Below are 25,018 nucleotides of genomic sequence, written 5' to 3'. Positions count from 1 at the left end.
CCTACGTGCAAACAGATGTGCTTTGCCGATGAAAGGACGACAAGTACCAAACCAAGTACACCGACACCTGACGTCAGCCATTCCAAACCCAAACCTCAGGCCAAGAAAACAAAGAGCTCAAAATCACACCCATACGTATCTGTTAACAGGTCTGACCGAGCCGGCCACTGACCAGCGTGTTTCCAAGAATACGAGATATAGTTTGCACCTTGGAGAGTAGTCATTTTTAAGGATTGTTATAGGTTGCAATGTTTTATGTTAAGCAGCGTTTATAGTTGCTTAGAAGTAAGGACTTCTTGATGTGATCTATATGCGTTTAGTGTTAGTAATATTGGAGAATGTGTTAAAGTAAAAAGGTGTTGTATAACATATTTGCAAATTATATGTGCTAGAATACTGCGCTACCAGTATGTAACATTGATACCATTTTCTACCCCAAAAGAAATACCTATTTGTATACATAGAAAAGGAGGACAAGGATAGATCCAATTGCCTCCAGCAGTGACTACACCTTCACTTGTACCCGCTGTGGGAGAATCTGCCGGTCACGGACAAGCCTGACTAGCCACCACTGGGCCTGCAACCGATGACTACAACCTTCCCAAAATCTTCGTCCGCGAAGAAATGCCAAAAAGTGCTAAACTGAATTGATCCTCTACTCAAGGGAAGGGGATGTTGTGATAGTGGAAGTAAGCAAAACTATTTGAATACATGTTTATGCATATGTATGCGCCATGACCGGAAGTGATGTAATCACCCACGTGGTGTCACCATGAAGCCCAACTAGCAGCACATGTAAGAACAGTCTCTCAGTAAAGCACCAAGTACAACGTCTATGCTGACTTTTCGACTGAGTTTGTAATGATCTAAACACAGATAATACAACACAAAAGTGCACATTTTGGCTGTGGGGTGAGCACATGATCAGTCTGGGATGTCCTCCCTGCTGCCAAATACTCTGTGAGTGGGCACTCGCTCACTGTTGAAGCGCAAACATAAATGATGGCCACTTTGGTGAGGTGTTCAACATGGCCCAGCTCCTGCTGTGGAACTGATCTCAGCAAGAGAGGTGGGAGAAATTTAGCAGTAAAGAAGATAAACAATGATCCATTAGGGTCCCTTACAATTTAACTTACCACATCCCAAGAAATTTAAAGGAGTGGCAAAATTCTTTTTATTCAAATTACTTACAATTTTAATAGAATATAATTAGAAATGTAAACATTTTTATGGCAGAAAAAGATTATTCTACTCAAACCTAAATTGACTTTCATTCTGACATCTGGTCAGTTGCCCAAGGCTGAATATTTCCACCTGTGGAACAATAATAACAATGGAACAGTGCAGTAGTAGGGGAAATACTATAATCTATTATTGAAGACATAATAGCACTTGGAAAATCACGCCATGATTCGCAGAGTCAACACCCTTTTATGAAAGGGAACTCATTTATTCGAGTTTTTGAGAGTGTAATTAGTAGAGTAGATAAGGGGGAACCAGTGAATGTAGTATATTTGGATTTTCAGAAGGCACGTGAGGTTTTTACACAAAATTAGGGCTTATGCAATTGGGGATAATATATCAGCATGGATTGAGGATTGCTAACTAAACTGGCAAATATATCATTTCCGATGACCGCTGAAATAAAAAAAATGTATTTTATTAGAGAACAATTCTGTGATATCAAAATTTCTAACCTAGCCCAGGTTTATTTGATAAACACAACCAAGATAATCTCTGGTTATCAGCTTCAAACGTGTTAACTGATGGGTCTTTTAAAAATAGCAAAATGTCATTGGCCAACTGGAAACTCATGTGGATCACTGGCAATACAATCCTCTCCAACTACCTTTACATTCCCTGATAGTATTGTCACCAGAGTATTTAGCTGTAACTAACAAAGATAAGGCTGGACAACTTCAACACATATCCTACTCTAAGGAGAATGGGTTCAATAATATTCCTCTTGAGTAAATTGCTACCTTTCAGTCAGAGTATAGTGTCTGAACAGCTTCCAATTATTTAACAATTTTTCCTTAAATTTGTCTATTTGGTTATTTGTTGTACTCATCAAGATGAGAATGTTGATATGGGGGTTGAACATGTTATTAATGTCTGCTTCAAATACTTAGGTCGTGTAGATTGTCAGCTCCATGATAAAGCTCCCATTAATCTGTCTTAACCTCAGTCTCAGAAGAACATACCACCTCCATTGCATGTGATTTTTTTTTTTTAAATTCTGCACTACCCATCCCAGTAGACTGTAAGCGATCTGTTTAGTACTAATGTGGGGAGTTTTGTGCTGCAGGTGCATGTCAAAAGGAAATGGATTGAGGCTGCCCAAATTCATCTTACATTGATAAGCATTGAGGAAACTTTTTAATCCAGCAAGCTGGTCCGAATTTGAACTTGGGTCCAAAAGATGGGAACATAAACATACAAAACTGATCAGCAGGAAAAGGCCAACTGGCTCATCAGAATATTATCTCATTGTGTTATCTATTGCAACGTCTTATAAAATGTTTCCCAAATTCAATTAATTTAGGTGTACAAAAGATGATTCCAGGCTATCAAAAACTTTGTTGGGATTGAAGATTACTACTCTGGACTGCAAAGATTTGTAACGTGCTGCTACCATATCAAATAAACATATTATTATCCACAAATGAACATCTTTCAGTTAATCCTACCCTAATCTAACTTATCAAGGGGAACTTTGTTCACTGAACTATCAGATAGACAATAGTTAAAATTCTGATCAAAGATCATGAATACAAGCCAGTGACAGAGCTGTGCCATCCTGAGTATAACTTCCACATTCAGGGTTTTTACTTATGCACATACTTTTTGGCTCATTTTGGCTGCCTGCCTTTCTTCTGCGGTTTTGTCCTTGCCTGGGCAACCCTGGAGAAGGAGCGCGCAGAGTCTGCAAGTACACTTGAGGTCTACCTGGTGGGTACTGCAGGGACTGGAGTGCATAGTCAACACTGGTGATATTACAATTATTTAATTGTATAAGTTTCCTTTGCTTTACGATTTTGTTTCCTATTAGTTGTTTGATGGCACTGGGGTAACCCAGTCTATCCGTATTGTTTTATTCAAGAAAGGCACACTTTTTGAGGGAGTTGGTGCCTGTTATACACCTCTCTCGGTGTTCTGTCCACTGAAGTTAAAAGTTAAGCTTATCCCAAGTAGTTTAGCTATATTTAGGTACTTCAAGACTGGCAAAGGGTAATCCTCTTGAGTTTATTCTGAAACCTGGAGATACGACTTGGTTTGCCCGATGTTAATGACTCTTTCAGAAGAAGGGTGGGGTGAAAATTAAACGAAAACAAGTAATTGAAAGAGCATGCTTCTTATTGGTGACTGTTGGCAAATACTAGGCGTCAATTACATTTTTGGAGCTTATTACGACTGTTTTGCAGCACTGTCTAACCTGACTGGTGATACTTGCTAATCCGTGGTACGGCTGTGAACGTGGTCTATCTCGGTACAGAAGTCAGTAAGTAATGCAAGGATCTGCTCAGAAGCAGCCGAGTAGAGGCGTCATCCTGCCCAAACTCAGTTTCTTTTTGCTATTCATAACCATGTTACTCGCGGCGACCATAGTGCTGGTTTTGCTCATCTTGCCGTCCGAAGAGAAAACCAAAGATTTTTACACCTTTAGGGGAGTAAACGTTAGAGGGAAGCTAATTTCACTGGAGAAGTACAGGGGATCGGTAAGTTTGACAACTCCACCCCGTTACTAACCGGGCACGGTAATGGGGCTGTGCAAACTCACCTCTGCATGAAGCACGAAGGTTTTACCCAACTAACACCCATGTGAACTTGGAGCATACATCCTACTCACCCCAATTGAGGTTGCTGTCCTTTAATCGGTAATAACTCCGGGAATTATGGAAGAGCCTTCGAGCCCCACGACTGTATACGTGGCATCATCAATAAAGCAATTTAACCATTCTCTCTACATACTATGAAGTTTATAGATATACTGTAAAGCTATGAAAAGCAATGCACTTTGAACTAAGTATACCAGTTATTCATTCATTGTTATTTAAGTTAACTAGTGCACCCCAACAAACAATCTGTTCCATTTCATACGCCAGGACCATCACCTGCAAATGTAATTACCTATGTTTGAACCGACACAAAAGCAAAATACTGCGGATGCTGGAAATCTGAAATAAAAACAAAGTGCTGGAAATACTCAGCATGTCTGACAGCATCTGTGGAGAAAGAAACCGAGTTAACATTTCAGGTCTGTGACCTTTCATCAGAAATTTCCTGGTGCCTGTACCAACTCATTTAGTTCCACTCCACTGCTCTTTCCTGGTAGCTGTAAAATTTTCCCTTGAAAAGTATTTATCCAATTCTTTTTTTAATGTCGCTATTGAACCTGCTTCCATAACGCTTTCAGGTAGCGCATTCCAGGTTTCTGTTATTGCCACTTGATCGTACTCACACATGGCAACATATGCCTGCAGCTCACCAGCCTTTTGCACACTTGCACTCCAAACCCATCTCAGACTACCTTGCATTTGCCCCTGTCTAATCCCTCCTCTTTCTGAACTACTCTTTACTGTAGTGCTGTATGTCTCTTCGAGTCGTCTGTGTACCTTGTTTCTCCTCTCCTGCCAAATTAGTTTAAACCTGCGCTCACTGTGCTAGTTAACCTTACTGTGCGGACATTGGTGCTAGCTCTGTTGAGGTGTAATCCATTAACCTTGAACAAGTCCTGCCTGCCCCAGAGTTTGTCCCAGTTCCCCAGGAACCTGAAGTCTTCCCTCCTGCATCAATTCTCCAGCCATGTGCTAACCCATATTATCCTATTATTTAATTTACAACAAATCGGAGATTTTATTTTAATGTACATGATCACTTTTTGGATTTACATAGTACATGTCATATTTTAAAGTCTTTTTTAGGTAACTACAATATTTTGCTACTGTGAATTCAGAATAGGAGGCATTGGTATTCATGAAACTAAATGTGCGCTTAGTGTCTTTATACAAGAACACCTGTGTACCAGGGAATAAAATCACTGATCATTAAACATTCAGGTTCAAAGTTGTTTTTTTTTCAAAATGATGGTCTTTAAGAAATGGGAGAACAGTGACTTTTCAAGCGTGTAAGCTTGGAATCAAAATTACTCCTTGAAGAGCTGGACTTTAAGGATTCAGTCATTGATCTTCCATGGACTGGTGATACTAGATTTAAGTTAAATATATTTGTAGCATATTAAATATAATTTACTTGTCCCCTAATTTCTCTGTGACACTGAGTCATACAGATAAAAAAAGGCTCCTTCAGTTTGATGCCCCATATGTGTTGAGTTAGCTAATCTCAGCCAGGGCAGCTGGGGTCTTACAATCAATGCCTCTCAGCCAGAAAGGGAAAAAACAATGATTGTGATTTCTGGCCAATTATCTCAACCCCAGGACATTACTGCAGGTGTTCCTCAGGGTGGTGTTCAAAGCCCCATCATCTTCAGCTGCTTCATCAAAACCCTTCCCTCCATCATAAGGTTAGAAGTGGGGATGTTCACTGATGATTGCAGTACCATTTGCAATTCCTCTGATAATGAAGCAGTCTGTGCTCGCATGCAGGAAAACCTAGACAACATTCAGGCTTTGGCTGAGAAGTGGCAAGTAACATTCGTGCCACACTAGTGCCGGGTAGTGACCATTTCCAACAAGAGAATCAAACCATCTGCCGTTGACAGTGAACTGAGTTACCATCGCTAAACTCCCCCACCATAAACATCCTGCAGCTCACCGTTGACCAGAAACAACAGGACTAGCTACATAAATACTGTAGCTACAAGAGCAATTCAGAGGCTGGGTATTCTGTGGCGGGTAACTCATCTCCTGAATCCCCAAAGCCTTTCCACCATCTACAAGGCACAAGTCAGGAGTGTGATAGAATATCCTCACTTTCCTGCTTAAGTGCAGCTCCAACAATGCTCGAGAAGCTCGGCACCATCCCAGACTAAGCAGCACGCCTGATAGGCACCTCATCCACCACCCTAAACATTCACTCCCTCCACCAGTGACACACAGGGGCAGCAGGATGTACCATTTACAAGATGCACTGCAGCAACTTGCCAAGGCTTCTTCAATAGCATCTTCCAAACCCATGACCGCTATCACCTAGAAGAACAGGGGCAGCAGATGTTTGGGAACACCACCATCTCCAAGCTTTCCTCTAAGCCACTCACCACCCTGACTTGGAAGTATATCATCGTTCCTTCACTGTTGCTTGGTCAAAATCCTGGAATTCCCTACCTAACAGCATTGCAGGTGTACTTACACCAGATAGACTGGAATGGTTCAAGAAGGCGGGTCACCACCACCTTCTAAAGGGCAATTGGGGATAGGCATTAAATGCTGGACTTGCCAGTGACACCAACAACCCATAAGCTTATCAGTCTTCTGCTATGCAGCAGCATGGTTTTAGCTAGTTAAACTCCAGCAGTACCCTTGCATACATTTGAGGATTCATCCATAAACCTTGGCTCTGACAAGCCTGTACCTGAGTTCCGTGTACTTTGGTAAATAATCTGTAACATGCACTCCATATCGGAAAATAAGGATTCTTGAGTATTGCAATGGGTTTCAGAATATGTTAGGCACCCAGTTTAATTTAATAGATGTGGGTGCTTTTTTTTCTTTTTATTTCAGTAAACTTCCCTCTTCTCAGTTACTTTTTCTATTCCCTAGTCTGCCATGTCACTTAGGAAAACCAAGTTACCCTCAAAGAAATCTCCCCAAAGTCTATATTTTCCTAGAGTGAAAGGCTGTAGCTCTGTGAGCCTATTGTGGGAACTCAGGGCCTTTAAACTAGGTATCGATGTGGTGGTCCTCCTCTGAACCTTTTCCAAGGCATCTCTCACCCACCTTGTAATGGAACCAGAACTGAATCCAGTATTCTAGATGAGGTTGGACCAAGGCATTGTACAGTGGTATTTCTTACTTTGTAATGAATTATTCTGGCAAAACTTCCTAACGTTCTATTTGCTTTTGCAAAAGTCTCTCTGCACTTTCAATGGCTCATACACTATAACACCCGGGTCCTTCGCTTGCCCAACAACCTTGAACACACATCCCTGTATTGTTACACATGTTTGGCATTCCTCTACCTACGTGCATAACGCTGCATGAATCCATATTAAGACACTAGGTACAGGCCCATGCTTCCATCACATCTAGCTCTGCCTGCAATCTATTTTTCCCGTATAGGATCCTTATACGAGCAGATATCTTTGTATCATCTGCAAACTTGCAGACAGTTCCCCCTGATCTCTTCATCCAGATCATTGATAGAGATAGTGAAAAGCAACAGCACTAGCATTGATTCCTATTGGAATTCATTGGTGACTGCAGAATTGTGATCAATAATAACTACATTCTATCCATGAGAATGCAACCAGTTCCTTTTTCAACCCAACATCTGCTTTCTAATTCCAAAGAATTCAACCTTATTTAGTTGCCTTTTGCACAGGCTACAGCTTGGTGGAATGGGCAGAAAATGAATTTCATGTGGATAAATGTGAGGTAATACATTTTGTGAATATAAAAACAAGAAATGAGAGTATACACTTAATGGAAAGACACAAGAGTGAACAGTGCGATATAGGAGATAAAATATATAATTACCTGAAAGCCCAAGTGCAGGTAGATTAAAGCCATAAAAAGCCAATAGAAATATAGGGTTTATAACTAAAGGTATAGAGTACTAGAGTAAATAAATAATGATGAATTCATACGAAACATTAGTTATGCCACAGTTGCAACATAGTAACATTTTGGGCAACCTATTATAAAAAGGATATTTAGGACACAGATAATGTACAGTGCAGATTCACTAGGATGATGCCAGTTTATGAGAAGAGACTTGAGATACTGGGAATATTTCCAATGGAGTTGTAAAGAGGAGATAAAATAGTGGTTATTAAAATTTTGAAGGGTTTTGATAGTTAATAGGAAAAGCTTATCTTGTCTAGTTGGGGAATTAATGTTGATGGGTCATCAATTTAAAATTATCAAGAGATTGAGGAGAGACGTTAGATATAATTTATCTAGAGTGTTTATGGAGTGTGGAATGCTATGCTGCAGGGAATGATTAAGGCAGACTCCATTGCATCTTTTAAGGGAAGATTGGACAAATATTGGATTGCTCAAGCAAAGAGCTGATGCAAACATGATGCGCTGAATGGTCTTCTGTGCTGTAAATCTTTCCTGTAAATCTTTCCTGATGGTACTTCTGCATTGCAACAGCAGGATTACAACCATATTATATCTAGCCACTACCCTCTGAATGATAACTAGATTGTTTTTTCCCCCACTGAAGTGATCCTCAGTGGTTTCAGAAAGTATATAGATCTAGTTCTAGGCAAGTTCTTTACACAGAGGGTGGTGAGTGCCTGGAACTTGCTGCCGGGGGAGGTGGTGGAAGCAGGTACGATAGCAACGTTTAAGAGGCATCTTGACAAATACATGAATAGGATGGGAATAGAGGGATACGGTCCCTGGAAGTGCAGAAGGTTTTAGTTTAGGCAGGCATCAAGATCAGCTCAGGCTTGGAGGGCCGAATGGCCTGTTCCTGTGCTGTACTGTTCTTTGTTCTATTTCATTTCCAATCATAGAAAGAATCAAACATTGGCAGAGATCTAGGATTCTTGGAAACTTGGTGCTGAGTGTGTCCAATCCTATCTGAGTAGCAATCAACAAAACAAATTAGGGAAGAAATTTGTCTAGTCCCAACTGGAAGGGCAGAGGTTGCTTTGAAATAGGGCTTCAGGCCTAATCTCAGTGACTTAAGAGAGTTTGAATAAAACCATGGCAGCTGATGAAAACCCTCCTGCTTTCAGCCAAATTTGTTAATCTTGCTCAACTTTAAATGAAGAGACTGCGATGATATGTTCTCGTCACACTTTCACAGGCAGCTCACCTGTTTAATGAAAGGACTTTTGGCCAGCTTGCCTTGCCTGCAGTGGGATGACCTAAGGTCATGAAAGATGCTATATAAATGCAATTCTTTCTATCTAAAGCTGTTATAAAGAAAAATTTATAACTTTATCACTGATTGTTTTTCATATAATTCCACAAGAGGGCAGAATTGATTAATTGAATAGCTGTTTAAAAGAAAATGGCATTCGAAGAGAAAGCAAAGTGACACATTTGAAACATTAGTCTGGGTAAGTGGTCAAGCTTTCATTTAACATTTTCCAGCTGAGCAAATCCTCCAAATAAATCCTGACTTTGAAACATGGTCCTCATCAATCATACAACATTTAAAAACTATTGAATTTTATATGATGTTAAAAGATGACATATCATGTTTTTTAAAAGGGGATGTACCTAGCCACAGGAGTTTGTTTGTGTCTGTTTGTATGGATGTGGGTGTTGGGGGAGAAGATGGATGGCCACAGTTGCTTGCAGGATTGTGTTTATGCACTTCTCTCCTATGATACTTTTTTTTATTGTCCGTCCCTAATTGCCGTTGAGAAGGTGGCGGTGAGCTGCCTTCTTGAACCACTGCAGTCCATGTGGGGCAGGTACACCCACAGTGCTGTTAGGAAGGGAGTTCCAGGATTTTGACCGAGTGGCAGTGAAGGAATGGTGATGTAATTCCAAGTCAGGATGGTGTGTGGCTTGGAGGTGAACTTGCAGGTGGTGGTGTTCCCATGCATTTGCTGCCCTTGTCCTTCTAGGTGGTAGAGGTTGCGGGTTTGAAAGGTGCTGGCGAAGGAACCTTGGTGAGTTGCTGCAGTGCATCTTGTAGATGGTACACACTGCTGCCACTGTGCATCGGTGGTGAAGGCACTGAATGTTGAAGGTGATGGATGGTGTGCCAATCAAGCGGGCTGCTTTGTCCTGGACGGTGCCAAGCTTCTTGACTGTTGTTGGAGCTGCAGCCATCCAGGCAAGTGGAGAATATTCCATCACACTCCTGACTTGTGCCTTGTAGATGGTGGACAGGAGGTGAGTTACTCACTGCAGAATTCCCAGCCTTGACCTGCTCTTGTAGCCATAGTATTTATGTGGCTGGTTCAGTTCCGTTTCTGGTCAATGGTAACCCCAGGATGTTGATAGTGGGGGATTCAGCGATTGTAATGTCACTGAACATCAAGCGGAGAAGGTTAGATTCTCTCTTGTTTGAGATGGTCATTGCCTGGCACTTGTGTGGCATGAATATTACTTGTCACTTATCAGCCCAAACCTGGATGTTGTCCGGGTCTTTCCACACCTAGACACGGGCTTCTTCAGTATCTGAGGAGTCGCAAATGGTGCTGAACATTGTGTAATCATCAGCAAACATTCCCACTTCTGACCTTATGATGGAGGGAAGGCCATTAATGAAGCAGCTGAAGATGGTTGGGCCTAGGACACTACCCTGAGAAACTCCTGCAGTGATGTCCTGGAGCTGAGATGATTGACCTCCGACAACCACAACCATCTTCCTTTGTGCTAGGTATGACTCCAACCAGTGAAGAGTTTTGCCCCCGATTCCCATTGACTCCGGTTTTGCTCGGACTCATTGATGCCACATTCGGTCAAATGCTGCCTTGATATCAAGGGCACTCAGTCTCACCTCTATGGAGTTCATTCTTTTGTCCATGTTTGGACTAAGGCTGTAATGTGGTCAGGAGCTGAGTGGCCCTGGCGGAACCCAAACTGAGCATCAGTGAGCAGGTTATTGCTGAGCAAGTGCCGCTTGTTAGCACTGTCGATGACCCCTTCCATCAAATACTCGAAAAATGGGGAGTCAATATAAAAGGAAAATATATAAAGAATAATCAAAATTCCAATGGGAAGAAGGTTTGCACTTGATCTTTTGTTGGCTTGTCTGATTTTTGTTACTAATTGCTTTATAAGCCTGCTTGGTAAAGAAATTTTTCTTTTTAAAAAGTCTTGTGTCCATATGAATATGTAATGTGGCATAGAGTCTCTCTATTTATTCATATACAAAACATCTGCAAATCCAGTAATGGCATTATTCAGGTAATACATCTTTAATATGTCCACTCTGACTATATATCTGCCTTCCCAGAGTCAGTTTAATAACAGACGTGATGAGGAGCCTATTGCTTTTTTATCTCTATGAATTGTTGCCTTGGAAACAGTGCGAAGAAGAAAGGGGAGAGGCTTTTTTCATTTAAAGCTGAGCAAGAATGCCAGATCTGGCTGAAAGCAGGAACATTTCCGTCAGTTGCCATGGTTTTATTCAAGCATGTAGGAATTTTGTTTGTTTTGTTTCTAAATTAAAATTATGGTGCTGTACATCACCACAACTGGGACCAATGCCATCGTGGGGAGGTTCACTTGTGTGGTTGGGCAGAGTGTAAACTAAATTGGCAGGGGGATGGGCACCAGCAGATAGAAGTAGAAAAGAGGAATAAGGTGCATAAGGTGAGAGTGTTAGTACTAGAGAGAGGAGTAGTTCGGTATTAGATGGGAGCAGACTGAGAAGGACTACGAGGAATGCAAAGACAGGATTACAATGTATGTGTGTAAACTCACAAAGTATGGTGAATAAGGTTGGTGAGCTACAAGCACAAATAGCAGTGTGGGAATATGATGCAGTGGCAATAATGCAAATGTGGCTTAAAAATGGCGGGGACTGGGCACTTAATACCCAAACATATTAAGTGTTCAGAAAAGATAGAGAAGGAAAAAAAGGGAACTGGGTGGAAGTATTGATTAGGCAAGACATTGTAGTGTTGGAAAGGAAGGATGTCCTTGTAGGGGCAAGGACAGAATCCATTTGGTTAGAGTTGAGAAGCAACATGGGCATGCTCACGTTACTAGGAGTATTCTATAGGCCTCCAAATAGTGAGAGAGATATGGAGGAGTAAATCTGCAGGGAAATCACAGAGATGTACAAGAACTCTAGCATGATGATATTGGGGGCCTTTAATTACTCAATTATCAATTGAGATAATTTTAGAGTGAAGGGTAAGGAAGGGAGGAATTTCTGGAGCACTGTGTATAATTTTGGTCTCCTTACTTAAGAAAGGATGTAAACATGTTGGAGGCAGTTCAGAGAAGGTTCATTCGACAGATACCTAGGATAGGGGAGTTATCTTATGAAGAAAGGTTGGACAGATTGGGTCTGTATCCACTGGAGTTTAGAAGAATGAGAGGTGATCTTATTCAAACATAAGATCCTGAGGGGACTTGACATGCTGACCGGATGGGAGAGACTAGAACTAGGGGACACAGTTTAAAATTAAAGGGTCACCCATTTAAGATGGAGAGGAGGAGAAATTTTTTCTGAGTTGTGAGTCTGTGGAACTCTCTTCGCCAGAGAGTGGTGGAGGCAGAGTCATTGAATATTTTCAAGGCAGAGGTAGATAAATTATTGACGAACAAGGGAGTCAAAGGGTATTGGGGGTAGGCGAGAAAGTAGAGTTGAGGCCACAATCAGATTAGCTACGATCTTATTAAATGGTGGAGCAGGCTCAAAGGGGCCAAATGGCCTACTAATTCTCCTAATTCATATGTTTATATGTTAGGAGAACTTCTTTGATCAGTATGTTCTCAGCCCAACTAGAAAGGAGGCATTGCTGGATCTGGTGCTGGGAAATGAGGTGGGTTAAGTGGACCAAGTATCTGTCGGGGACCACTTGGGTAAGAGTGACCATCATATCATAAGGTTTAGACTCGTAATGCAGAAAAGCAAGGAACAAAATAAGGTAGAATGTCTAGGTTGGAAGAGGACTAATTTCAATGCAATGAGAAGGGATCTAGCCAGGGTAGAATGGCACCAAAGACTGACAGGAAGAGCTGTATTGGATCAATGGGTTATCTATAAGGAAGAGATGGTTCAGGTACAGATTAGGTACATTCACACAAGGGCGAAAGGCAAGGGAACCAGTAACAGGGCTCCTTGGATGATGAAGGAGATAGAGATTATGATGAAACAAAAAAAGAGGGTGTATGATGCACGTCAGTTGCAATCTTCAAGTGAGAACCAGGCCATATACAATAAATTGAGAGGGGAGGTGAAGAGGAAAATTAGACTGGCAAAGGGAGACCAGGAGAATAGTATGGCACTTAAAAATCATCTATCAGCATGTAAATAGTAAGATAGTTAGCGAGTAGAAAGAGGTGGACTGGGGTGTTATGACCAGGTGAAAGGGGTCTAGGGGTTCCCTCTCAGCCTTTGCCTGGTTTAACCGTACAGGGTTTAATTTTAAAATCCACTGTGTTTTTAGCTCCCCGTCAGTGAATCCTTGTTCACTGCTCCAATTGTAAGACAAAGAAATCAATTCAGACAGGTTTTCTTAGATTTAAACAAGAAAGGTAGAAGTTTATTAATCTTAAACTCTAATGCGGTTAACGACTACGAATATATGACGCGACCATGCTAGCATGCATACACGATAAACACACACGCAGATAGAGACAGAGAAAGTAGAAGGAATAAAGGGGAAATGATTGAGGCAATAGATGGTAGTTACAGTCCTTTAAGTTCAATGTGGAGTCTTTGGTTGCCAGTAAGTCTTGCAATTCGTTGGGGCCCAGTTCACACTTCAATTTGTTCTGATGTAGGAGTCTTTTCTCTCTTGAGGTTTATGTGTCTTCCGTGGGTGGGGTGGCTTGGGAGAAAGCGAGAGAGAGAGGCTTCCTTGTTCCAGGTTCCAGTTTCAAACTGCCTTCTGCCTCTTTCTCTGTGGCACAATTCAAAAAACCTTAGGTTGCCCTGCAGGTTAGTCATGTGACTAGCTGATTGGACCACTTCTGTTTGTGGATTCTGCCATCTTAGCAGTCATCCTGGAATGTGAGCTTCCTCACCTTCAATGTCTGGTGATCACAGTCCATTTTGGGTTAAGTGGAATGGGGAATAGTCCTTTGCCTCTCCAAGCACTGTCTGTTATGCAAATGTTTTTCCAGTCAGATGTCTGATGATTTTTTTTAACAAGTCCTTTCTTCATCCCAGCAACAGTTTAAAATCAATGTTCATATGACAAAATTAATATGCCTCATTCTTGGCAGGTGGGGGCCTGCATGACACCTCCACACCCAGGGGAATGAAATGCGATTTTTAAAAAAGAGCATTTCATTAAAAGGGACTAGAGAGAAGATAAGGACAGGAACACACACATGTATCTCTCTCATTCATTCAGAACCCTAACAATTATTACAGCCTGTCTTTTCTTGGTGGCAGTGCTGCTTTAAACGGCCCTTTCTGGCATCCCAATAAACATGTGGTTTTTGGGGCAGTTTTTTCAGTTTGCACATTTCCATGATTGCCTAAAGAGGTCTTTGCTCCTGTAGAGGTCCGCGGGAGGCAGGGAGCGGGTTAGGTTGAATTAGCCCTACATTGGAGTTCTGTTCAGGGGCAGCGGCAGTGGGCGGTTCCCCTCTGAACTCTCTTTCAGTGCCTTGATGAGTCATGCAAGGGATTTTCACCTCAGGGGATGGCTGGTTCCTTTTTTTCCTGACTGTGGGGGTGGGGGGCATTCTTTGCTAATCTTTCTTTTGTCCTCTGGGACACTCCTGCTTGCAGGTATTTGCCAAATTCTGCTGCACTGCCTTGTGACACTTTGACTAGGTGAGGCCTCACCCTCACAGTTTCTCTGCCCTCCTGAGGACTTTCTTTGTCTCTGCTGGTGTCTGTAAATGCTGTTAGAAACTCTGGTGGAGTGCTTCTAGCGTCTGCATTTACATAGGAGGATGCGGGGTCTAATTTTTCAAACATTTTTCGGGGTTGGTTGACCGGACGGTAGGGGTTTGTTGACCGGACGGTAGGGTTTTTCATCCAGGATTCCTCCCGGACTTCCTTTAACTTGCCCTTTTGGTCCCTTTTTTCCCTTTCCTTTCTAACCTGTTGCTAGCCTTGTGCCTACCTGTCCCCTTTTGTACTCGGCAAGGGTCCCTTACAGTTCACCAGCCCTCTGCTGGAGGGTCCTCCAAACACCAATACAGGACTTAGGGGTGCAGGTTTCACTGTAGGTTGGGGTTTCCCCTCAACCTGGCACCTGTGGCAACTCCTGCATTACTTCACCACATCTTTGTGGAGTTTTGGCTAGTCAAACTGCTGTCTTATGCGGGCTTTGGTTTTTCATATACCGACATGTACAGCCACAGCAATCTCAAGGGCCATTCTTTCTATGATAAAAGCAAAATACTGCGGATGCTGGAAATCTGAAATAAAAACAAGAAATGTTGGAACCACTCAGCAGGTCTGGCAGCATCTGTGGAAAGTGAAGCAGAGTTAACGTTTCGGGTCAGTGACCCTTCTTCGGAAGGGTCCGAAGAAGGGTCACTGACCCGAAACGTTATCTCTGCCATTCTTTCTATTTCTCTCCGGTACCTCTGTGGCATCACTAACTGGTGAACCACTGTCCACGCCTTGCTCTCAGGTCTGTGAGGAGAACTCCATTTCCTCATCAGTACCTCATTCTTTAAATAGTAGCAATCAGGTACTCCCTCTGCTTCACTTTCAGACTGGGCAGCCTGTGCTAACTCTTGCAATACTGGATCAGCTCGCTAGCCTCAGTTAGGAAAGATCCCTTTAACTCATTCCCTGGGTCTCCTAACTTTCCAAAGAAAGTCTCGGACAGACACACTTCATGGTCATCTGCCTGCAGTGCGAATGCAGTCTCCTCTGGGGGATCTGTTTTGATCATGGCCTGGTTCATTACACATTCAGGGAAACTGCAGGGGACCGTCTCCTGCCACTGCCCTGTCTCTCTGACATCCTGTGGCCTCTCTTTCACTACTGGGGAAGCTACCACCTTCGCCCCCACCAGATCATTACCTCGGTGTAGGTCAACCCCGTCCACAGGCAAACTAGGGACAATCCTTACAGTCACTGGTCCCGAAACTAGGACGCACTCCAAGTGCACTCGGTGTAAAGGTACAGGCATATGCTGCCCTCCAATACTATTCACCACCATTCTGGAGTTTACTGCACTCTCTGGTGAAAAGATCAGGTCTTTTTCCAGTAAAAGGGATCTAGTGGCTCCTATGTCCTTGAGGATTACTATAGGCTTGCTTGCCCCACTCGAGGGGTATGGGGTTACTCTCCCTTCAGACACAAAACCCTGATAACCCTCAGGAATCCCATTAAATTTTCCTGTACTTGCAGCCGTAAGCTTCCTGGGTCTCACTCTTACTGCAGTTAAAGCCGCAACTTGTTCTGCTGTGCTTTCCATCAGGGTCCCTTTTTCACTGAGCGGGTGTGCCCTGATTAACCCTACAGGTTTTCCCTTTAGTTTCCAGTAGTCAGCTTTTAAATACCCTGCTTTATTACAATGGAAGCACACAGGTCTCTGCGTCTCACTCCTACTCACAGCACCTTCCTTTTTGCATGGAGAAGGGCCCCCTGTGTCTCCTGCTTTTCCTTCCTTCACAGAACTGCTTGGGCTTCTATCACCTTCCCACCCTCTGTCCTTTTTGTATTTGTGGGGGTGATTAGGAAAGGTTTTCCCCTGGGAAACTGACTTACAAATGAGAGCAAACTCATCGGCCAGGACTGCTGCCTGCCGGGCTTTATGAGCCTTTTTTTTATTCATTCATGGGATGTGGGCATCGCTGGCCAGGCCAGCATTTATTGCCCATCCCTAATTGCCCTTGAGAAGGTGGTGGTGAGCTGCTGCCTTGAACCGCTGCAGTCCATGTGAGGTAGGTACACCCACAGTGCTGGTAGGAAGGGAGTTCCAGGATTTTGACCCAGCGACAGTGAAGGAACAGCGAAATAGTTCCAAGTCAGGATGGTGTGTGTCTTGGAGGGGAACTTTCAGGTGGTAGTATTCCCATGCATTTTCTGCCCTTGTCCTTCCAGTTGGTAGAGGTCACGGGTTTGGAAGGTGCTGTCTCAGGGGCCTTGGTGCATTGCTGCAGTGCATCTTTTGTTCCTTCACATGTGTCTTTATGGAGAACGGGAGAGAGTTTTTAAATTCCTCTAACAAAATTACTTCTCAGATTTTCATAGCTGAGCTGTCCTTTAAGAGCCCTCAGCCACCGGTCAATAGCCAGCTGCTTATTTCTCTCAAACTCCAGGTAAGTTTGATCAGCTTGCTTCTTGAGTGTTCTAAACTTTTGGCGATAGGCTTCCGTTACTAACTCATATGCCTCGAGGATAGAATTTTTCGTCAGTTCATAATTTGATGAACTCTCATCTGGCAACATGGAATAAACCTCATGGGCTTTTCCTACTAATTTACTCTGTAACAGCAGAGTCCAAGCCTCAGCTGGCCACTTTAACTGCCTTGCCAGTTTTTCAAAAGACACAAACAACGTTTCCATGTCTCCCTCATTGAATTTTGGGATCAGTTGGAAAAGTTTTAACAATTCTGTACCCAGCCCTGAATTACATTCCTCCATATTGGCCATGCTTTCATTGGGGTTACTCTGTCGCCCCCTCATTAACTCAAGTTGTCTCAGCTCTCTCTCTTCGCATTCTTTCCGGAAGGTTCTGTCTCTTTCTCTCCCCTCCCTCTCTTTGTCTTCATGTTCTGTCTGGAAGGCTGTTTCTTTCTCTCTCTCCTGTCTCTCTCTTGCTCCTCTCATTCAAGTTTCCTCTGTTCCAATTGTATCTTTGCTAGTAATTCCCTATTGGGGTCTACCTCTAGCCCTGCTTCTGCTTCTTCATATTCAAGGGACAAACGGTTGGCCACTAGCCTTAGGAGTTCAGACTTCCTGGCCTTGCCATGTACAGTGATCCCACACTGCTCAGTCATTTTCCTCAATTCCTCCATAGACAGTGCTTTTAACTTGTCCCAAGTTACTTCACCCTGGCTTGGGGAGCTACTAGCTTCCGTCGTAGACATGTTAGTATTCTAGCACACACAACCACAAGAAAATCTATATTGAAATCTTTTCTCATTTTTGATTGGGAACAATTTGGCTTCTCAGTTCCAATTTCTTTGTTTGTCTGTGAGTCAAATCCAGGACGCTAGCCCCCAAATCTCTGTTACGACCAGGTGAGAGGGATCTAGGGGTTCCCTCTCAGCCTTTGCTTGGTTTAACCGTAACAGTGTTTAATTTAAAAATCACCATGTTTTAGCTCCCTCTTACTGAATCCTTGTTCACCGCTCCAATTGTAAGGCAAAGAAATCAGTTCAGACAGGTTTTCTTAGATTTAAACAAGAAAGGTTGAAGTTTATTAATCTTAAACTCTAATCCGGTTAACGACTACGAATATGCAGCGTGACTACGTTCGCATGCATACGCAATAAACAAAGACGCAGATAGAGACAGAGAAAGTAGAAGGAATAAAGGGGAAAAGCTTGAGGCAATATCTGGTAGTTACAGTCCTTTATGTTCAATGTGGAGTCTTTGGTTGCCGGTAAGTCTTGCAATTCGATGGGGCCCAGTTCACACTTCAATTTGTTCTGATGTAGGAGTCTTTTCTCTCTTGAGGTTTATGTGTCTTCCGTGGATTCAGTGGCTTGGGAGAAAGTGAGAGAGAGAGAGAGGCTTCCTTGTTCCAGGTTCCAGTTTCGAACAGCCTTCTGCCTCTTTCTCTGTGGCACAATTAAAAAAACCTCAGTTTGCCCAGCAAGTTAGTCATGTGACTAGCTGGTTTGACCACTTCTGTTTGTGGATTCTGCCATCTTAGCAGTCATCCTGCAATGTGAGCTTCCTCACCTTCAATGTCTGGTAATCACAGTCCATTTTGGGTTAAGTGGACCAGGGAATAGTCCTTTGTCTCTCCAAGCACTGTCTGTAGGATGCAAATGTTTTTCCAGTCAAGTGTCTGGGGATTTTTTTTACAAGTCCTTTCTTCACTCCAGCAACAGTTTAAAATCAATGTTCATATGACAAAATTAATATGCCTCATTCTTGGCTGGTGGGGGTCTGCATGACAGGGGCCTATTAGGGACAAAGGCTTAAAGGCGCAATACAAGGCTAATATACTTAAATGAGTACTTTGTATCAGTGTTTACTAAGGAAGTGGAATCTGACAAAATATTAGTAGAAGCAGAGAGAGTAGAGGCATTTATTACGACCACATGGTGTGACGTGAGTGGTTCCCCCTGTTCAATTCCCCACCTGACTGCAGCAAGTGTATTTGTATTAGAGTTTAGCCCCTTAGTGTTTCATTTTTCAAATAAACAGAGCAACAGGTTTTCTTGTAAATTTTAAAACCAGAAAGTCAATTGTTTATTGATCGATATGCCTCATCCTGAAATTGTTGCAACCGCATCCACTCACGCATTCGCATGCACGCACAGACACACACACACACACACACACACACGCAGACACAAGAGGAAACAGATAAAGAAGGGCAAAAGGAAGTTGACTTTAATGAGGTTACGATAGACCTGTTGAATTCTCTTGGAAATCAAGTTCTTGGTGGATGCAGACCTGAGATGAGTGTAGATTTCTCTCTTGATTGAAGGTTCAATTGAATGCAATTGAAGATAATGTAATAATTGTGAGTATCTTAATCTTCATATAGACTGGGACAATGAAATTGGCAAGAGTGGTTTGGCAGATGAGTTTGTAGAATGTTTCTAGACAGTTTCTTGGAGCAATACATTGTGGAACCGACTAGAGATAAAGCTATCTTAGATCCAGTATTGGATGAATGAATGATCCAATGAAGCAGGGTTAATTAATAATGTCATTGTAAAAGATCCACTGGAAAATAGTGATCATAATACCATTGAATTCCATGTTAAGTTTGAAAGTGACATACTTCAATCACAAACAAGAATCTTAAACTTAGACAAAGCCAATTACGTAGGTATGAGGGGAGAACTGGCTCAGGTAAATTGGGTAAATAGACTGAAAGGTATGGTGGTAAATGAACAGTAAGAAACTTTTAAAGAAACAATTCAAAATGTTCAACAAAAATACATTCCATGGAAAAACAAAAATTCAGCAAGAAAGACCGTGGCTCACTCAAAATGTTAAGGATATTATTGGATTAAAAGAATAGGCTTCAAATGTTCCAAAAAAGTCGAGCAAATCTGAGGATTGGGAGTGTTTTAAAAACCAGCAAAGGACCACCAAAAAGTTGATGATAAAGGAAAAAAATAGAATGAGAGTAAACTAGCCAGTAATATAAAAACAGATTGTAAAAGCTTTTATACGTATATAAAAAGGAAGAGAGAAGCTAAAGTAAACATTGGTCCCTTAGAAGCAGAGACAGAAGAAATTATCATGGGGAATGAGGAAATGGCAGAGGCATTGAACAAATATTTTGTGACTGTCTTCATAGTAGAAGACACAAGTTTCATACCAGAAATAAACGGTAACCTAGGGGACAAAAAGAGTGAGGAAATTAAGGGAACTAATATGAGCAGAGAAAAAGTATCAAAGACATTAAGGGACTAATATCTGACAAATCCTCGGGACCTGATGGCCTACACCCTAGGGTTGTAAAAGAGAAAGCTACAGAGATAATGGCTGGAATTTTACATCACCCCAGTGGGTCGGATGGTGGCGTGAAGTCGGCGTAAAATTGAGCAGCAGGCTCCGGGAGGCCTACCCACTCCGCTTCCACCTCCAGACAAATTTATGGCGGTCAGGCGGGGGGGGGGGGGGGGGGGGGGAATGGCCCGCCCGAGGCCAATCAAGGCCCTTAAGTGGCCACTCAAAGGGCCCTCGCCCGCCTCCATGGGTATTTTACCCTTGGCAAGCGGGTGTACTGGGGGCGTAAAAGGCCACCCAGAAATAGCTGCCAGCCATTCCGTGCCCCAGTGGGGGGGAAGGACCGATCCCTTTGGTGAGGCATGCCCCTACTTACCTTCCCTCTTCGATCCATGGCGTTGGCTGGGCTGCAGTCCCAGCAATGGCCACCGCTCCCAGTGGCGCTGCTGGGACTAAAAGCTGCTGGCCCGCTGATTGGCCGGCAGTTCACTGAAGTGGAACCTCCTCCCTCAAGTAGGTGGAAGTCCCACCTCAGGACAATTAAAGCCCGGGGAGCCGTAAAATACGGGTCGGATCTCCAGGCTAGGCGGAAGTGGATTCACCAGCAACTTTCACGTCAGAGTTCCCATCCATTCACCGTAAAATTCCAGCTAATGGATGCCCCAGCTATAATTTTCCAAAATTTCTTAGATTTGGGAACGGTCCCATCAGATTGGAAGTTGGCAAATGTTACATTGCTTTTCAAGAAAGGAGTGAGAGAGAAGTGAACTACAGGCCAGTTAGCCTAACATCAGTTGTTGGGAAAATGCTGGAATCTATTAGAAAAGCACAGTGTGATTAGAGAAAGTCAACATGGTTTTACTAAAGGAAAGTCCTGTTCGACAAATTTATTAGTTTTTTTTGAGGATGTAACTAGTAAGGTAGATAAAGGGGAACCAGTAGATGTGGTAGACCTGAATTTCCAAAAGGTGTTCGATATGGTGCCATGCAAAAGGTTAGTAGGCAACATAAGGGCTCATGGGGTTGGGGGTAAACTATTAGGATGACTAGAGGATTGGTTAATGGACAGGAAGCAAAGAGTGGGCATAAACCGGGCATTTTCAAGTTAGCACGCAGTGAATAGTGGAGTGCTGCAAGGATCAGAGCTAGGGCCTCTGCTATTTATAATCTATATTAATGATTTAGATGAAGAGACAGAGAGTAATGCATCTAAGTTTGTTGATGATAAAAGGTAGGTGGAAAGGTAAGCTGTGGGGAGGACACAGAGAGGCTACAAAGAGATATAGACTGGTTAAGTGAGTGGGCAACAAGATAGCAGATGGAGTATAATGTAGGGAAGTGTGAGGTTATTCACTTTGGTCATAAGAATAGAAAAGCAGAATATTTTTTAAAAGGTGTGAAACTTGTAAGTGCTAATATTCAAAGAGACTTGGATGTGCTTGTACAAGGAGCGCAGCAAGTTAGCGTGCAGGTACAGCAAGCAATTAGGAAGGCAAATGGCATGTTGGCATTTATTGCAAGGGGATTGGAGTACAGGAATAAAGAAGTCTTGCTACAATTGTACAGAGTTTTGGTGAGACCACATCTGGAACACTGTGTGCAGACTTGATCTCCACATTTGAGAAAGGATATACTTGCATTGGAGGTGGTACAGTGAAGGTTCACTAAATTGGTCCTTGGGATGAGGCGGTTGTCATAAGTTGAGAGACTGAATAAATTGGGCCTATACTCTCTGGAGTTTAGAAGAATGTGAGGCAACCTCATTGAAACGGACAACATTCTGAAGGGGCTGCATAGAGTAGACACTGAGAGATTGTTTTCGCTGGTTGGGGAATCTAAAACACAGGAGCAGTCTCATGATAAGGGACCAGTCGTTTAGGACTGAGATGAGAAGAAATTAGTTCACTCAAAGGGTTGTGAATCTTTGGAGTTCTCTACCCCAGAGGGTTGTGGATGCTCCATCATTGAATACATTTAAGGCTGGGATAGACAGATTTTGGTGTCTCAGGGAATCAAGGGATATGGTGAGCAGATGGGAAAGTGGAGTTGAAGCCTAAGATCAGCCATGATCATATTGAGTGGCAGAGGAGGCTTGATGGGTCATATGGTCGTCTTGTGCTCCTATTTCTTGTGTTCTTGTGAAGATGGTGGGTTAAGTTTAGCTGTATAATGTAGGTGTTGGATTTTGCAGCAGGGCATGTGCTTTTTCTGGCTTGACCAAAACACAAGCTGTTCGCATGTTGCTTCTTTCTCGCTCTCTCTCTCTCTCTTTCTTTCTTTCTCTCTTTCTCTCTGGCTGTCTTTTTTTTAAGGTAAAGCAGTTAACTCTCACCTCCTGTTAGGGGACACTCTGGTCTCTTCCTATGGTGATCACACAATGGCCAAGACAAAGCTACTTCACACCTTCTTTGTTTTAGAGGAAGACATTCAATTCTGGAATGTTTTAAGATAGATGTAGAATGGTTTCAATTGACACCACTTAGCTTTGAAGATTTGTCCTTTGTCTTTGTCAGACAGTTTGAATACACAAAAGGCCAATCCTTTTTTCTTTGGTGACCATTTTGGACCATTGTTCATTTTTTAAAGTGAAGGCAGTAGTGTAGTGGTAATGTCAATGGGCTAGTAATCTAGAGCCCAGGCTAATGCTCTGGGGCCACAGGTTCAAATCCCACCACAGCAGATGGTGAAATTTGACTTCAATTAATAAATCTGGATTTGAAAGCTAGTCTAATGGTGACCATGAAACCATTGTCGATTGTTGTAAAAACCCATCTGGTTCACTAATGTCCTTCAGGGAAGGAAATCCGCTGTCCTTACCTGGTCTGGCCTACATATGCTTCCAGACGCGCAGCAATGTGGTTGACTCTTAAATGCCCTCTAAAATGGCCTAGCAAGCCACTCAGTTCAAGGGCAATTAGGGATGGGCAATAAATGCTGACTTAGCCAGTGATGCCCACATCCCACAAACGAATAAAAAAACGTCAATTTTTTAAAGACAAAGTCCATTTTCATAACTCTTCAGAATTAGTCTATGGTTGTATCATTGCACGTCTGGTGTGCATGACACAATGGAAAGGGTTAAAATTGAGAGGAGGGAGGTACAAAAAAGGCTGGCTATGCTTAGGGTAGTTAGGTTACCTGGTCCGGATGGCTTGCATCCCAGGTTGCTAAAGGAAGTGGGGATGGAGATAGTGGAAGGGCTTGTATGGATTTTAAGTAAGTGTTTGATAAGATACCACATTAAAAGCTGGTTAACAAAATTGAGGCACACTGAATAAGAGGGTTAGCGTCCAATTGGATAAAAAAAATTGGCTTAAGGACAGAAAGCAGCAAGTCGGAGTAAATGGTTGTTTTCAAACTGGAGGATGGTAGACAGTGGTGTTCCCCAAGGGTCAGTGCTGGGACCGCTGCTTTTTTTGCAATATATAAATGACTTGGATCTTGGAATGTAGAGTAGAATCTCAAAATTTGCCGATGACATCAAACTTTGGAGGTGTGGCAAACAGTGAGGATGATATGAACTGCCTGCAACAGTACATAGATAGGCTAGCAGAATAGGCAGAGAGGTAGCAGATGGAATTTAATACCGACAAGTGTGAGGTGATGCATTTTGGTCACCACACTTTAGGAAGGATGTGATGATCCTTGAGAGAGTGCAGAGGAGATTTATTAGAATGATTTCAGGATGGGAGATTTTAGTTACAAGATTAGGTTGGAAAAACTGGGTGGTGTTCTTGGAACAAAAGAGATTGAGGGGAGATTTAATAGAAGTGTACAAGATTATGACAGGTTTGGGTAAGTTAGATAAGGAAAAGCTCTTCCCATTAACTGATGTTACTAGGACTAGGGAACACAAATTGAAGCTTTTGGGCAAGAGATACAGGGAGAATATGAGGAACAACCTTTTTACACAGCTGGTGGTAATGACCTGGAACAGTCTGCCCCTGAGGATGATGGAAGCGGAGACAATCAATGACTTCAAAAGGAACTTGGGTGGCCACTTGAAGGAAATAGACTTTTAGGGCTACGGGGATTGAGCGGGGGAGTGGGCCGGTGGGCAGCTGGCGTGGAATTGATGGGATGAATGGCCTCTGTGCTATAAATGACTGTATGGCATTTTTGGTTAGCTATTAAAAATTCTGAGCAATTTACAACCCATTTTCGTATGTGACGTCTATGCGTTCGTCACTATTGATCCACCTCCAATGCCACAAAGTGGCAAACACGTGAAGTAACATCAAACCTCTTTTCAGTCACTTACCCATAACCAGGCAGATGGCTTAATTGAGACTTAGATTTGTAACTACATTTCCACTCAATAGTGCACCACTTAACTATTACCTTGAGCTTGTTGTATGTAGAATAGCCTCCTATAAAAGCTCTTGTCACGTCCCAGAATCCAGCTTGATCAAAGATTGCCATTTGGATGAAACATGATGAGGAAACAATGGCCTGTTGTAAACCATACAAACATATCGATGGTGAAAGCTACATATAATCTGATCAAACATAGTTTCAAACATAGCATGGATGCGGTGAATACCACACTTTGACATTTTGTATGGGTGAAATTTAAGTATATGAAAAACGAAGATGTGGCAATAATTAGTATCACCACATGTAAATGCTTTGGCCAAGCTGGTGAACTTATAACAACAAATCCACAATGAATAATGTAATAT

The 25,018-nt window shown here is 42.6% G+C and overlaps 1 protein-coding gene across 1 annotated transcript in view; it reads left to right on the top strand.

Annotated features, from left to right (window-relative positions):
- The first annotated feature begins 3,501 nt into the window (after positions 1–3,501).
- gpx7 (glutathione peroxidase 7) overlaps positions 3,502–25,018 on the top strand; it is a 36,440-nt gene continuing 14,923 nt past the window's right edge. Inside the window, exon 1 of the mRNA XM_068037125.1 lies at positions 3,502–3,719. Coding sequence (XP_067893226.1) covers positions 3,510–3,719 — 210 coding nt within the window. The 5' untranslated portion in view covers positions 3,502–3,509. The remainder of the gene's footprint in view (positions 3,720–25,018) is intronic.

The sequence above is a fragment of the Heterodontus francisci genome, chromosome 8, assembly GCF_036365525.1.
Source record: "Heterodontus francisci isolate sHetFra1 chromosome 8, sHetFra1.hap1, whole genome shotgun sequence".
Taxonomy (NCBI): Eukaryota; Metazoa; Chordata; class Chondrichthyes; order Heterodontiformes; family Heterodontidae; genus Heterodontus; species Heterodontus francisci.
Note: the sequence above shows the minus strand (reverse complement) of the source record. Positions and strands in the feature narration are given on the sequence as shown.